The sequence below is a fragment of the Chaetura pelagica genome, unplaced genomic scaffold (assembly GCF_000747805.2).
Source record: "Chaetura pelagica isolate M959 unplaced genomic scaffold, ChaPel_1.0 scaffold3, whole genome shotgun sequence".
NCBI classification, from domain to species: Eukaryota; Metazoa; Chordata; class Aves; order Apodiformes; family Apodidae; genus Chaetura; species Chaetura pelagica.
The window spans coordinates 199,693-215,605 of record NW_009952974.1 but is presented as its reverse complement, the minus strand read 5'-3'; the positions used below and the strand labels follow the sequence as shown (position 1 = coordinate 215,605).

The 15,913-nt window shown below is 42.8% G+C and overlaps 1 protein-coding gene across 1 annotated transcript in view; it reads right to left on the bottom strand.

Moving 5' to 3' along the window:
* Positions 1–15,913, bottom strand: part of ESYT3 (extended synaptotagmin-like protein 3) — a 26,929-nt gene that overhangs the window by 5,884 nt on the left and 5,132 nt on the right. The window contains exons 4-16 of the mRNA XM_009996021.1: positions 12,509–12,575; positions 11,819–11,908; positions 10,707–10,762; positions 7,866–7,986; positions 6,753–6,926; positions 6,175–6,257; positions 5,651–5,699; positions 4,914–5,003; positions 4,001–4,063; positions 3,820–3,888; positions 2,843–2,908; positions 1,436–1,522; positions 451–600 (exon numbers count right to left, since the gene is read on the bottom strand). Coding sequence (XP_009994323.1) covers positions 451–600; positions 1,436–1,522; positions 2,843–2,908; positions 3,820–3,888; positions 4,001–4,063; positions 4,914–5,003; positions 5,651–5,699; positions 6,175–6,257; positions 6,753–6,926; positions 7,866–7,986; positions 10,707–10,762; positions 11,819–11,908; positions 12,509–12,575 — 1,165 coding nt within the window. The remainder of the gene's footprint in view (positions 1–450; positions 601–1,435; positions 1,523–2,842; positions 2,909–3,819; positions 3,889–4,000; positions 4,064–4,913; positions 5,004–5,650; positions 5,700–6,174; positions 6,258–6,752; positions 6,927–7,865; positions 7,987–10,706; positions 10,763–11,818; positions 11,909–12,508; positions 12,576–15,913) is intronic.

Genomic DNA, 15,913 nt, shown 5'->3' with positions numbered 1-15,913 from the left:
AGCAGGAATCTGCCATTAGAGATCAAAGAGACCTATGGAATTAGCTGTGATGTTCTCTTCCCTTGTCCTACTGTGTATGTATGTATCAGTGTCTAAACACTGACCAAGAGCATGGTGAGAAAACAGTCCTTAACCATCAGTCTCTCTTACTATTTAGCAGCTTTGATTTCCCAGCACAGATTTTTCTCAACCCAACTCTCTACTGTCATGAGAAGATTTTCAGCAAAGGCACTGCAATTGCACTAAGCTCCAGGAAGCCTCAGGGATACCTCTCAGCTCCACCATGCATTCTTAATTACACATAAACACCTTGTCGCACTTCTGCTTTCTACTCATCTGTGAAGGAAGCAATAGTGCATTTCTCCTCTCCCACCTTTCATCTCTTTTGCCTGGTTAGAATTGGATGCTTCCACTGGGGAAGTTGAGTGAATAGGGCAAAGAACAACTTACCCGCAACACAAGTTTCATCTTAATGAAGCTGTCTGAACTGGAATGATCCAGCTGAAATCTCTGATCCAGAGTCATGTTTGGGTCCTTAAGTAAGTGGGAGAGACATATCACTGAAGTTCCCAGGACACTATCCCGATCCTTGTCTTTTATCTAGAGAGGGAAAGAAGTTGTAAGTTGTTATCAGATGGCAAACTGGGAAGCATACCACTAAGAAGGGCAAAGCAAGAAGGTAGTTCAGACAGAGACCAGAATTAGCTTATTTACTTCAGAACATGCTATCAAGTGTGTTTACTTCCAAATGGGTGATGCCAGTATTACAGGAGTGTAATAAATCTGTATTTTTGGAGTAAAACTCTAACTATACAGAGAAGTAATTGCCTTAGCAGAAAACCTAGGCCCTGAGATTTACTTGATCTTCCTTACTGCCTCTGGGGAAAATGTCCCAAGCAGCTGGGATGACAACTGATCAATCTTTTATAAGCTTTTTAGGTAAATAGTTTGTTTAGCCTATTGAACCTCAGCACACTTAAATTCAAATCCACTTCTGTAACTCAGTGAACAGACACAGAACTGGCTGGGACTGCAATGTTTGCTAATGAAATATACAATTTCTTAAGAAGCCAGAATACCAAGGTGAAGTGAGAGGAGTCTGGTTGAGAATTAGGAAGGCTGCAATCTCTGACAGCCAAATATGCATGGCTTTACTACATACAGACCTGTATAAAAACCCATTTGCATTTTGCAGCCAAAAAACATTCCACATTTGAACTGAGATGTTACGCATTAGGTGATCCCAGAGCAAAGGTAGATACCAGCATCCCTGACAGAGAATCACCTGTGCAACAACAGGTGCTTCTTACACTTTTTAAATAGGAGGACCCCAGTACAAGCACACAGAAACAACCAGCACAGGGATCACATCCACCATGAAACAAGGTTTCTTCGTATGTGTACTTCATCTTCAGAGGAAAGGCTTCTCTCTCACCTCAACGTGCAGTGACTGGGAATGAGCACTGTGGACAAAGAAGGTGAAAGCCTGGCCCCAGGTGGGATCTTTGCTGAAATTGCAGGTCTGCAACAAGAAGACATGGGCACAAAGGTTAGCTTATTCTGTTAGCAGCAAAGAATACCTTGACACTGATCACCAGTGACCCTCTTGTTTTAGTCAGTGATGCTATATCCCCGCTGTACAGAGAGAGTGACATTTCCAGGTCAGAAATGTACAGAAGCAAAGTCTCTGGTAAAACCAGAGCAAGGTCTGCAAGGTGTGGAAATGCTGAAGAACAAGTCAGGCGAGTTGCTGTTGGACCCAGCCAGTGGTGCCTGGACCAGCAGCCTGCCTCACCTGCAGCCAGGCACTGCTCCCTCCCTCCCACCTCTCCACTCAGGGAGAGCCTGAGCACTGCTTCCCACCTGCAGGCATCCAGAGCAGCTCCCAAAGCTGCAGTGAGCTGTAGAGGAAGGGCAGGAAGGCTGGAGGGGCAGTCTGAGGGGCGCAGAGCTTAGGGAAGAGTAGGAGGGCACAGCTTCAGCATCATCCACACTTCAAGGATGAAAGCGTATGGAAAGCACCCGCAGGGTCTATGGCTGAGGCTGCTCCATAAACCAGCTGCTTCTGCCAGGTCATGAGTGCTGGCAGCAAGGGGAAAGGAGCAGGGAGAAGCTGGAAGTAAGACCTAGTTTGGGTGAGGCAGGTGATGTGGTGTGGTTTGTAAGCAAAACCCAATTTCTGACTGGAGAAGGTAGAAGAAACAAAGGTGCCAGTCCTGTATGTGTAGCCAACAGGATTCATCCCTATTTTTGAGTGTCACTCATCTGCAACCAGCTGCGAGGCAATAAACAGCAGCTACTGGAAGGGCAGACCTCAGGAGTTACTTATACTCTTCAGGCAAAAATGAATATTAAATAGTAAAAAAGGAACTGAAAGTAAAGCAGAAAACATTCAGATACATGCTTGTCCAGGTAAAAAAAAATTCAATTAAGCTTCTATGAAACACAGGAGCCAGGAGACTCTGACAAGGGAACAAATGCCACTTAAATCCAAATGACACCCTGCCCTAAGCAAGCATGAGCCAGATTGCAGACCTATAATTTTTTCCTCTGCAGTCTTCACAGAGCTAAGGTATCTTGGCCAACATAACTTCATGGCCATGAGCACAAGCACACACAGCTGTACAGCAGCTGATCAGACCCCCACTAATTAAGCACGACTCAGTGACAGAGCACTTCCACATCCTGGCTCACCCCCACCTCCTGGCCGCTGCAGCCATCACCATGACTACAGATCTTCACATCAGTTTCACTAGTCCTATCCTTCTTAGGGGCTACGTGGAGATAAATACTTCCTATTTTATGGGTGGCTAAGGAAAGCAGAAGAGTCAAACAGCCTCACCTTGCTTTTCTGCGTCTTGTTTCCTACCGTGAGCAGGACGAAGGAGGAGGGTTCTCGTTCTGTCTTCTGTAAATTAATACAAGAGGGGGAAAAAAAAAAAAAAGAAAGAGAAGAGGCATTTTTAGTTTACTGGAAGTAATGTTAAACCACTGCTCTTACTTGAAATAGGTCACAAATCCTTTCCAGAAGCAACAATCCTGAACCTTTCACACTGTACTCTTCTGCACTAGTGCACTAAGGGTGTGGATCTGGTCTTGGCACAGCAAAAGAGTACACAACAGGTCCAGAATTAAGGATTATTGAATGGCATGTGTATCACAGTGCTGGTAGCTCATCTAAATTGTAAAGATCACATTAGGAGGGGAGCTACACAGAGAGAACAAGAAGTTTCATCTTTATCTGTTGCTTAGAGCTGTGGCTGTGTGTAGCTTGTTCAAGAAAAAAGGGAGAAAGACACTCTCCCCTACACTTCCATTCATATCACAGCAGCAAAATGCAGTATTTGGAGGGAAAAAGTAAACAGAAGCAAAGGGAGAGGAGGTATGAATGACAGAGAGGCTTCTGAATCCCTCTAAAACTGATGGGGTAGGAATCTGGTGGTCAGATCTCCAATGGATGGGAAGGTTACCATAAACCAGCATATCCCTCCCATCCCAATGTGGGAGGTCAAGCTGGAAGAGCTCCACATGTAAAGAGCCCCTGCAGCAGCAGAAAGGATAACGTGACTTGGTCTGAAGTCTGGAAGCACTCTGTCTAAAGTATAAACCAAAACTCAAGATAAACCTACACAATCAAGTATTTCTGTGCTGCATTCCCCCTTGGAGACTTTCTCTGGGGTGGGGCTTTCAACCACTATTTTGAAAGCTTGGTCACTCATATTCTTTTTTTTTTTTTAACCACAGGCAGTTTCAGTTGCTATGATACCACATCATCCAGAAGGTTGTTTTGCAAGCACGGGAGAAGAATATCAAGTTTACCTTGAGGTACTTGTTATTTTTTATCTTCTTTGCTCCACATTCACCATTCGAATACTCAAAGTGGTTTTTCTGAATTAGTAAAAGAGTATTTTTAAATTATTAATCTGTGGTCTTTTTAAAAAAAAAAAAAAACAACAAAAAGCTTAGGAGTGAAGGCTGCCTGCACATGGTCTGCACTTACTGGGAGGTTGAAGGCACTGTCCAAGTAGACTATCAGAATGGCTGTAGATAGGCCCTTCTTATCCTGGGAAGGCCAGGAAGGATAACACAAAACAAAACACAAGGTAGACACGATTACTCATCAAGGACAATGGAAAGCACAACACAAATCCAAAGGACAGTTTCTGAAAGCTAAGCACCTCTTCACCCTTCTCCTAAAACTTGCAATTTAATGGAGCACAAATCAGTACAACACGACAGTTTTAAGCAGAGCAGTAAAAAGAGGTGTAAGTCTTTCCAATTCACTGCTCATAATGCACTTCAGTGTCTCTAGTGCAGAACTGGTTTGATTCCCCAGTGGAGCAAGACACCTAAAATACATGCTCAACCACATACATGAACATCAGCAATCCAGTGTTGGCAGAAAAAAAACCTGGAAACAAATTGTATTCACTTCACTGAACTCAAATGCTTTTGCTCAGTTATGAAGAAACAATATCCTTGGGAAATGGGCTTTATCCAAGCAATTCTGCTGGACAAGTAAGTCATTACCATTTGGAACCATGGTTCTACCAAGCACTAGTGCTGGGAATTTGTCAACACAGGTTACAGACAGGGGTCCTAAAAGACCCTAGACGAAGAGGGAAGGGAAAAACTGTCAAAAAATAGAACAGTGAGAGGCCACTTTGCAGTGAGTCAAACAAAGCTTTGCTAATTCAAGCAAAAATAGCTGCCAGATTTGAGTAACTCTTGAATTACTCAGGGACCTGGAGCAAGCAAATGCCCTTCAACTTGGGGTGGGGGAATCAAATCAAAACTTTGTCAGACCAAAATAAATCCCATGAGTTTGCCTGGGGTTCCTAACTGTACACAATTCCTTGTTGATCACTGGGTAGGGATCAGAACATCTGAATCCTTTGAGCAAATATACTCACCTCATGTAGCTTTTCTTGGTCATTTACCAGTGAAAGCCATTCCAGTTTTAAATGCAAGTGTCCGCTTGTTGTCTTACTTAAGGGAAACCACTAAATGGAGACAACAAAGAGTAACTTGAGGACTGTGAGGTAGAATAATTGATATATATGTTGCAGTCTCTGAGACTTTTGTTCAACAGACAATATGAATTCTACTTGGAGTGCATTAGCTTGCATTTTTGACACTGAGATTGTAGCATGTCCATCTACTTAGAAACACAAGCCAGAAGAAACAAAACCAAGATACCCATACACACGCAAAGCACATGGAAAGCACATGGATGTTTCCAACCATCAGCAGCACAAGACAGGCACCCCAGCATTGTTTGCAGAGTGCTGGGTTGCAGGATGGACCACAGTAAGATTGGATAATTTCTTCTCTCAGCAGGCAGACTGGTTCACCAAACCTTATCTGCAGCCTTGGTACATGTGGTAGACAAAGGACACAAGACATTGACACAAGATCCCACTGCTGGCTCAGCATAACCTCAGGGCTGTCTGAGGTTGCCAGCTTTACTGTAAAATTATTGTAACAGCTACTTCAAGTTTTCTGAGCAAAGGTATTTTCTTTCTGAGAAAATAACACTGTGCAAGTGTGCAAGGAAGCTTTAAGCTCACAGAAACAATGAAGTACCAGAGGGAGAGCACAAATGAGCACACACCACCAAAAGCATTTAGAAATAAGCTGTGATCTTTACCTCATCAACAGTTCTGTCATTCTTTACATCCACCAGGTTTATAAGCAAGCTAAAAAAAAAAGCAAACATTCCAGTGTGTATTTAAGCATCTAGGACACTGCTGTGAGGGGCAGGGGGAAGGAGAAAAGAACACCACCAAAGCAGCTCACACTCAAATCTATTCCAAATAGCAACCTCAACACATTACCTGCATACATGTGCACTGGAAAGCACCTGCACTTCTAAACTCTCTCCCTCTGAAATACTTGTAAAACTAAAATAAATTTGAAATAAATCTCAAGCTGTGTAGTGACCATCACTTCTCATGGCTTCCTAGGATTCCCTGCAGGAGTCTGGGCCAATTCTCTACCTTGTTCAAAGTTAGTTGCAGTAGGATCTACTAACTTGGTATCAATATCTGGACAAAGGGAATAGTTTCTTTCAATATTAAGTATGATATTTCTTTCAATATTTCCAGTATGAATAATCTGGGTGTCCCATTTCAGAGCTTACTGGACCCTGAGCAAGGGGTTATGCTGATTTACCTGCCCATAAAGTCATCTTTATCTGGATCTTCATCATACAAGTCCACTTCTAAGTCCTGACCATGCAGTTCATGAACAACAAACTGGAGGAGAAAAAGGAATTATTAAAAATCAGAAGTATTCACATACGTTCACATAGGCTCAGGCTGTGGACAAGGACATTCCCTGCTGTTTCACAGCTAATCATGTAACAAATGCAATTGATTATAGGTTAAAATATTTCAAAACCAGTTTGCTTGGTTTTAAATTACAAGTTAAATCCCTCAAACTGCTAACCCTAATAAGCAGAGAAGAATCAATGCTAGAGCAGACTACAGCTGCACAGAGTGCTGCTCTGATGGATATTTAAAGCAGTGTTCTGCACCTCCTCCAAAAACCCACATATATAAATCACATCAACCTGAATGACACCCCAAGTTTGCAATGTAAATTTGAACTCAAGGGGCAGAAACGCCTCGTCGATCAAGTAACAAGCAAGTCCACCTGCTTCAGTGCAGTCAGCTAAGAGAAAGTCCTCCAAGCACAGGGATGTAAGCAGCTGTGCATCCTACAGATGTAAAGATCAAAGGATACAGTACCTCAAAGGTCTCATTCCAAATGGGATTAAGATCTCGGGGAACTGTCTTGCTCCGATACTGCACCGCGCCGAGGCGGAGAAGAGCGTAGGGGTCAGACTTCCCCCTGATTGCACCAAGGAAACTGTCTTTCTGGACAAGGTTTTCAGCTTCTAGCAGATGAACTCTTATTACTCCCTGAATAAAAGAAAAGATATAAAATCGGTCACGAAAATGTGATCTTTGAATAATTATAACATGCTACTTCCCAAAACTAGTTATTTAAGGCAGCAAGGGTAGTCATCATGACAGACTGGTAAAGGCATGTATTTTGGTGTAGTTTATTTCCAGTGACAGCTGTATTAAAACACTTTTTCCACCGTTTACCTTGATCTAAACCAGATACAATCTAGATAATTGCATAGGAAATACTCTTCAATTTGTATTTAAACCAGAAACATACATATGCACACAGGATTACAGCCACAGCCAGATCAAGGGTAAAGATCAATTCCCACTGACTGAAGGAGGAACTAAGAATCCATTGGCAGTTCCTTATTTTATTGCAGTGGCTATTCAGCTTCAATATGGTCATGTAAGTTTGCAATAGGGTGCATCCTTTTGTCATTCATTGACATTTACCCTCATCAATGAGTCTATTAGGTATTTGAGGGATGGAGGAGACTGAAGGTCTGGGTATGACAAACATTTAGGATATTTGTTGTTGGGCTTTTTCCCCTGATTTTCTTCTGTAACAGAGATGTCACCCTCTGAGCTCCTTATTTGCCCTCCTTCACAGCACTAGTGAAAAAATCAGGCAGCCTGACACTCATTGCTCAGGCATTTGCCATCTCCAACTGAAGATCTGAGATATTCTCAAATTAAACTGAAGGTTTAAACCTGTAAATGTGCTCAGCATCTAGGCAGACTTCTTATGGCACGTAGAGAGGGTAGGACCCTCTCCAAATTATGAACCATCCAACACCTGCTTTTGTATTTTGAAATATTGCCTACAGAAGCCTGCAATCCAGGTTGAAACAGCTGAAGCAGGAACCTAAGACACTGAGCTTGCATGAATCCACACTGCAGCAAATGCACACTTAGATTAACACTCTCACTGAGAAAAAAACAACTCACATGTGGGATGGGGAACCTCAAGTGGGCAATGTTCATGTTCTTCTTCAGAGGCACTGTGATCCTGTTTGGTAGAACCAGCCGTGAAGCAATGAAGTCTTGAATTAGTGAGTCTGACATTACACTGCAGGTAGGGTGAAAAAAAAAAACAAACAGCCTAAATCTCTACAATTGATCACAGTTTCAGTTAAAATGAAAGAATGAGGCAGAGTATGAGAAACGGGCACTGCAGAACTGCCTAACCTGCCCCCAGCTGCACACGGGCAGAAGAAACTCATGTTTGTGACGTGTAGCTCAGAACAGGAGGAAATGGAGAAGACAGTTTAAGACCAGAACCAATCACCAAGGATGGATTGTAGATCCCTGAGGAAGGCTAAGCTGTCTCCAAGCCATAATTCAGGCCCAGCTGAGCTGCTGCAGAGCAGAAGATGAGCATGGGGAAGACTCTCAAGGTCCCTTTCAATCTTACTCCTTGTTGTTCTGCATGTAATCACCACTGCCTTGTGGCACACACAGTGCAGTGCCCACTTGCACACAGGGATGTTCCAGGCCAGGGTCACTAGGACTGGGTGTGAATTTGGTTCCAGCAGGTTGTAAGTGATCAACAGGAGCTTAGGTCATATGACGAGATCATCATGCACCCAAACAAGTTATAGAAACCCATGTGCCTTTTGGTTTTCTCTGGGAATGCTGACACCAGAGATGGACAAGGTGGAATGTGGAAGTTTCAGCACTTCACAGGGGGCTCAAGACTCTGAAGTAGTTTGTTTTTCGACTTAGAACAAGGCCCAGTGCACACTGGTGTCTGCTCTTGGCCACATGCTGACACCTGACTGCAACATGGAAGGACAAAGCACCCACATTCAAAACAAAGGATGAAATTCTGTATCTTGGTGTATCTTGCACTAAGAAGGAAAATCTTGTTTGAAGTAACTGCACCTTCAGCACAGAGATGATCACACTGGCTGAACTGAGGATACTGTGCCTTGTCTTGGGAGTTCAGGGAACTTTCCAGTCTAATTAAAAATTGCAAACTTTTAGCATTTGAGTTTCAGTCTTTTCTGTAGAAGCGCTCTTTATGTATGGCAGGGACAACTAATTTCACCTGCTTGTCCTGAGCAAGAAGTATGTGTCTATCACTGATGTCTGGTCCTCTGCAGGTGATTAATGAGAGGATTTCAATATAGTGTTACAACTTGGCATGAGCAGAAGACAATACTAAGAGAAAAACCAAAGAGCACCAAACATCTGAAAGACTTTTGTCCTCTTGATAAATCTAGTGTTGATAAAGCAGCTTCTCAGGGTAAGACTGTGCAACAAAGTTGTCACAGCTCACAGATGAGGCTGATTTCACACAGGAGGAAAGTCCTCTCTTACACCCAAGTACAAAACCAGAAGCCTGAAAGCCCTTGTTCAGATTGTTGGCTTCCTTGTCAAAACAAATGAGAGGATTTCAATATAGTGTTACAACTTGGCATGAGCAGAAGACAATACTAAGAGAAAAACCAAAGAGCACCAAACATCTGAAAGACTTTTGTCCTCTTGATAAATCTAGTGTTGATAAAGCAGCTTCTCAAGGTAAGACTGTGCAACAAAGTTGTCACAGCTCACAGATGAGGCTGATTTCACACAGGAGGAAAGTCCTCTCTTACACCCAAGTACAAAACCAGAAGCCTGAAAGCCCTTGTTCAGATTGTTGGCTTCCTTGTCAAAACAAAAAAAAAAAAACAAACCACCCCACAGGAATGTCACAGAATTGTCCCCTCTCTCAAGGTTCAGGGTACACCCAACTAAACACAGCTTGTACATGTGGACAGACAACTGCATGCAGTTTCTTTCCTAACTAAGCCAAATTCATTTGGAAGGGAGAGTTCTTGTTCAACCTGTACTTCAGCCTATTCACAGCCAGGCATGTTTTGCTCCCAGCTTTCATGTACAGTGCTGATGAACCAGCAAGGGTTTCTGTGTTCAAATCCCTGGGAGAGAACCAGGGAGTGAAAATTTAGGACACCAAATTTGCACTTAATTATATGAGAGGCTGTAGGTTGGAACACCTACCTATCTTCTTCCTTGCAAGGAAACCATGTTAGAAAATAACAGATTCCTCTGACATAAACTGGAGCTCCGAGGGCAAACTTTGGGGCAAAAGGCCACTCTGGCCTCAAATTAAAAAAAAAACAAAACAAAAACTTCCTTTCACCCAACACCAAAGGTTGTTCCCTTGTATGTTGCCCTTTAATCCATAAACTGGCACCTGAAGTAGCCAGCCACTTCCTATGAGTCTGCAAACCATGAGCTGCAGAAGAGAGGAAAGCAGAGGTGTCTGCATTTGCATTTAAAGGGAGAAAGGCAATGGCTGAGTAACCAAATATATTTTGTTCTTGTGTAACAGATTTTCTCCTCCACACTGACGAACAAGAAGCAAATCTCCAATCTGCAGAAACAGTTTGAAACTTACAGTACTGAAACCTGCTAAGATTTTCATCCTCGCTGTGCAAGATTTATGCACAAGATCAACCCAAGAGAAACTGGGAAGGAGCTACATTTTCTGAAGAACCTAAAGGGTGAGCAGATTACAGAGAAAAAAAAAATAATAATTAAAAAAAGATAACATTTCTCCTCATAAACCTTGTGAGGTTTTCTTTATCATGGATTGTATTTCCCTTTATCAGAGGGACTGCCACTCTGATACCTTGCCTTTTTTCACTATAAGGTAAATAAACATAAGCACAGCACCTTTTACACAGCACTCTTAAGAACAGATTTGATGATTACTGAAAAAAAGCCATCCCAACTTCCAAAGGCTTTTTAAAGAAGCAAAAAGGAAGCAAAGGAGACACTCACTTAATCCCCGGGACATCCAGGAGGTTGCTCATGCCTGCCCAGTTGATTTCCAAGTGCTACAAGAAGATTGGGGGGAAAAAAGATATACAGGACCATTAAAATTTATTTCAGAACAAATGTAGAATTTAAAGAGGAAGCAAATGCTTCTGAAACAAAGCCAGTTGTTCAAAGAAAGCAAAACCTGCACCGCTAAGTGACTCCATCTGACATTAAAACCAACACACAGTATCAATTTCTTTATCTATTTTACCTGCCATACCAAAAGAGAGTATCACTGGCACTTGTCCTGCAAGCACAGGGAAATCCAGCATTCAGCCCCCAGCGATGGCCACTGCCACATGCCCTGGGGAGTTCTCCCTAGACTCTGAAGTTGTTTCCTCATCCTTTCACTTCAAGGTTGGCCCGGGCCCTGAGGCAGGGGGATTTACAAACATCACCTGACTTCAGGAGTCTGTATTTCTATTCACATAATAAACAAAAAGGGTTTATTTCATGTGCTAAAATAATGCTACTACATCTAAACACAAAAACACATCATCCAAGATCAAAAATGTTTGACTTCCATGAACTCATGCAGAGCATAACCCACAAGCAAACAAAGCTGTGTGCTAGAAGAAAACTGGTTCTTACAAGACTAGAAGGTTTCTCATATTTTATTAACCACAATTCAACTACAAGGCACGTGACCTTAAGCAGGCAAGCTTTCAAAACACAACATGACTGTATGGTTCACAAGATGACTACATCTAAAAATGTATCGATGGGAAGATTTAAAACCCACCTGCCAAGAACCTTGCAGCAATGATTTCAAAGGCCTGTGAAATGTCTGCTGTGCTGTCACCATTGAAAAGTCCTCCCAGTGAAGAAAGTTAACTTTTTAGGCACTACTACAAGAGGGCAGGGTAAATCCACTGCTATTCTCTTGGGGTTCAAAAGAGGCACTGAACAACCAGGAATTTTCTATTTAAACACCTGCCCTGTGAGTCACTCACAGCCATGCACTTTGGGCTACCAGAGATGGAGAGCTCGTGTCACTTGCTGAGGACCTATCCACACATTAAGACAGCCCAAGTGCCAAGAAGGCTGCAGAGTGCGGATCCCTACTGACTCACCGGCTTCTGCATAAAAAACAGGGTCACTGCTCCAATAAAAGGTGGGTCGGTCAGGAGAGGTTCCAGGATCACCCGCAACGTCCCATACAACTGCAAACAGAATAGACCAAGGCAAACTGAGTCTGAAGGTACTCTGAGGATGCAGTTTCAAAACTGTGAGCTTTTTAGTTATGGAGATAGTAATTTTATTTAGCATTTAATAGCAACAATAACCTTCTCCCTCCCCAGCCATGGCTATTGATATCGGGCAATGTTTTCTAAGCTTGTGGAATCTCCCTGCAATCCTGACTGCCACACAGCAGAGTGATCAGCCTCTTAGTTTTCAACACTGTATTAACAGGTTGTTGGTCTCATCCCCACCAGTTTTTGAGCACCCTGCAGAACTGGCTCTTCTGAAGTTCTCTACCAACATACAGCTCCTCTGGACTCCAGAGGCAGGAGGTGGCCTCCAGGACCTCAACGCTCTAGCGCTGACCCTGTTTAAGACTCACACTAAGAAGCTCAAGAGGGGTATTTAGGTGCTTTCCAAGGAAGGCACCACTGCCCCAGCCAAAACACGAGGTGATAAAGCCAGTAATTCCAAGTGTGCTAGCTGGTGGTTTCCCAGTTAAGTGTCACAACCTCCCCACTGGGACATGCCACCTCCTGCCACACACAGCCTTGAACAGACAATGTTAGCACTGCACGCACCTGGATGCCTTTCACTCCAAGATTAAATTTTGCTATGTCCATGTGAATCTCACAGTCCCCTGCATAACTGAAAGAAAATTCTCACGTTATTCCACATTTTGCAATAGTCCCAGGAGAAATTTGGGGCTGCACAGAGTATAAACTAAATCAGTTGAATGACGGACAATGTGACCCCACAGACAGAGATGGATTTTCAAGCAAGTGAAATGGGAAAGTTGGGCACGTTGAAGAAGGGTCAGATCTTCATGAGAGAAACCCTGCAGTCAGCTGGCACATGGATCTTCCTGCAAAATGACAAAGCAACATCTCTACTTCAAGGTTACTTTTCCATTCTTAAGACTGGCAGTTGGCTGAGGCAAGCTTGCTCCAAGGAGGGTATCAAGAGTCTCACTGGAAATTTGAAGTCACAAGAGGGCACAAACCAAGTGTCCTCTTGCTCTCTTCTCTGCTGAAGGCCTGATACCACCCCACAGCCTGGTGACCCAGCTCCCCAGCTGATACAGAGCCATCCTGCCACCACATATGGGCTCCTCACCTTGTCAACAATCACAAAGGCCACTGATAACCCTCCTTCACAACCCAAAACCCCATTTGAAGAACAAATTCACCACTAGAAATAACCTGGTTTTCTTGAGGCTGAATTAAAAGACAACAAGTTAGATCAGGTTTTGGTCAGTTGCCATGGAGAACATCAGGCTTTAAATAAAATGAATGCCGAGTGTGGTATTTTTGCAATTTGGAAACCACTTTAGACTTTCAATAAAGGTACAAACATCACCTTATGCAAAAAAACAAATAGCTACTCCCCAGGGAGCAGAACCTAGATTTCTTGATGCCTCTAGCAGAAAACAATTGAAGGGAGCTACCAAGTTCCCTTTCAGTCCTCTGAGAAACAGCCCTTTCTGGATGCAAACACACAAACATCCTGCAGCTAAAGCAGGGAGTAAAGGCACCTTAGGACAGTGAATGTGCTGTGCTTGCTGCCTGCACCATTTCACCTCACAATCAAAGGAAAAAGACAAGATTTTTGCTGTGACCACATGTATACAGGCAAATTGTGCTGCAGTTGCCACTAATTCACACTGCAATTCGCACATAGACAGATTCCTTCCCTTCCCAAAAGACCATGCCAAGAATGTGTAACCCTCTGATTTTGTCTCCATGTCTGCAAGCAAAGTTTTGGAAAATTTGTTTACAGAGAGTCACTTAGCAGCATTTTAAAAGCTCAGAACACACATATTCAAGCCTTTAATGTTAGTACAGTCTCATTTCTTAAATAACTAACCTCATAGGCCACACCAAAATTAAGGCAATATTTCTTATAAGCTAGTTACATAAATAAACAAACTTATTTTTACGTGTATCAATTTCTACAATTTTGACCTCATCTTACAGCCCATTACACTGGTGCTAAGAGAGCTCTGTCACAATAAAAGTTTACATGAGAAGCCAAAATCAGTTCCTCAATTTGCAGTAACTAATCCAAGAGAATTTAATTCAGCTGTTGCCAGTGTCCAACACAACAACTAATAGTTGTGGTGTTTCAATTTACAAACTTTACACCTTTCCATGCAGCCAAAAACTATTCCCACCCAGTCTTAGATATCTCTTTTCCCCAGTAACACTTCAATACAACAATCATGTTTTAAAGTCTAGATATCAGAGATTCTACCCCTTTTATCAGAGCCTGAGCCTTTAATTATGCTTCATATAGGCATCGTCTCCACGTCAGGATGGCTTGGTAGGAAGGATGGATTCTTTTTTCCTCAGTTTATTCCTCTTTTCCAGTCCAAGCTGCTTCTGCTTTTGTCTGCCCCCTCTGCTCAGCATAACCTTGCTCTCCTCCCCCAGACAGAGTACACCTGAGCCAAACTCAAGCCACCACACTCAAAAGTGTGTAGGACTGAGCCTCTCTGGCACAGGACTGTGCTTTACCCACCTGCGAGGGGTAGAAGAATCTGTTTCTCTCCTACATCATGTATTGTACAAGGAGATGCAGAAAACCATGTCTGTCCCATGGATGAGAACTGGAGAAGCTCGTACAAGTGCATGTAACTGTATCTCCTTTCTACTCAGGTGGAAAAGGATATAATGGCAGGGATGCCACAAAGGGCACATACTGACGAGTCTGACTAACCTAGATGTCTACATATCCCTTTGGAAAAGGCACGTGCAATTCCCCCCCTGTAAAAACAGCTCCCTGTGGGACCATCTTCTCATTAGTCCACATGCTAAAATCCCCCCTTGGTCCAGCCTTCTCAAGTGCTTTGTAAAGCAGGCAGCTGCTTACTCTGCGTGACTGTGGACTTGAGTGAATGAGCAAGCACTATTGGACAAATAACAGAAACAAGAAAATGTGGCCAAGTACTACAGGGTATGAGATAAAACAGATCACCTCTGCCCTCCCCTTTTCCTAACAAGTCAGGCACCCAAGGACAAATGTTACGCTTCTGCTGAAGATTGACAAGTTTCCAAAGTGCTTTTTGTTTCTTGTAAGATCCTCCAAACTTTGTTAAGCCAAACTCCTAAGCTCAAAGTATTGTTGCACACTTCTTTTGACTACCTTCTCCAATTACGAACAAATGGCAGTGTTTACAGACTTGAAAACTTGCCAGTTAGCAGGCCCAGAGATTCTCTTTTAAGAGTAAATTGCAACACATACATATTTTTATACTTATTATGAAACTATTCTATGACCTCTCCTGCACTGTAAATGCCACAGAAGAGTACAGAAATGAAAATTCAAAACATTTCCAATGAAAAATGATTAGAGTACTAAATCAGATTAATAAAATTGGAAGCAACTGGATTGCCAGATATTCTTCTGGGAAGTAATTGTGCCTTCAAATACTTTGAAACTCTGGTAATTATAGTAAGTGATTATGTGACTACACAGCAGTTCAAGGAACTGCAGAATTAGTGGGAAGAAAAACAGCTGTAGAAGGTCAAGTGGCTGCACTTGAAAATTTCCTATTTTGAAAAATCCGCTACTAGAGAGCATTTCTGGAATGCTTTGACAGTAATTCATTTGGAGAATGCAACTGTCAGCTCCCCATGCTCAGGGGACAGATTAATGATTTAGATCTAGAGCAAATTGTTTGCAGATTCAAGAGTATTGCCAGTTTATTACCAGCTGAGATCACATATTTCAGATTCAAGGATTTCAGATCCCAGTCTGGCAGGGAACTCATACTTCATTTAGCCACTAGAAGAACCCTGGTACTTCCCTATCTGTCTCATAGCCTCCTTCTTGCCTTTTCCAAAAGGTGTCTCTGCCTTACAAGTAATCATCTCTGAGCTTTGGTTTTCCTGCCAAAAACTCAACTATAGTCCCTTCATAGAATACAGAATCGTAGAATGGTTTGGCTTGGAAGGGACCTGCCACAGGCAGGGGCACCCCCTACT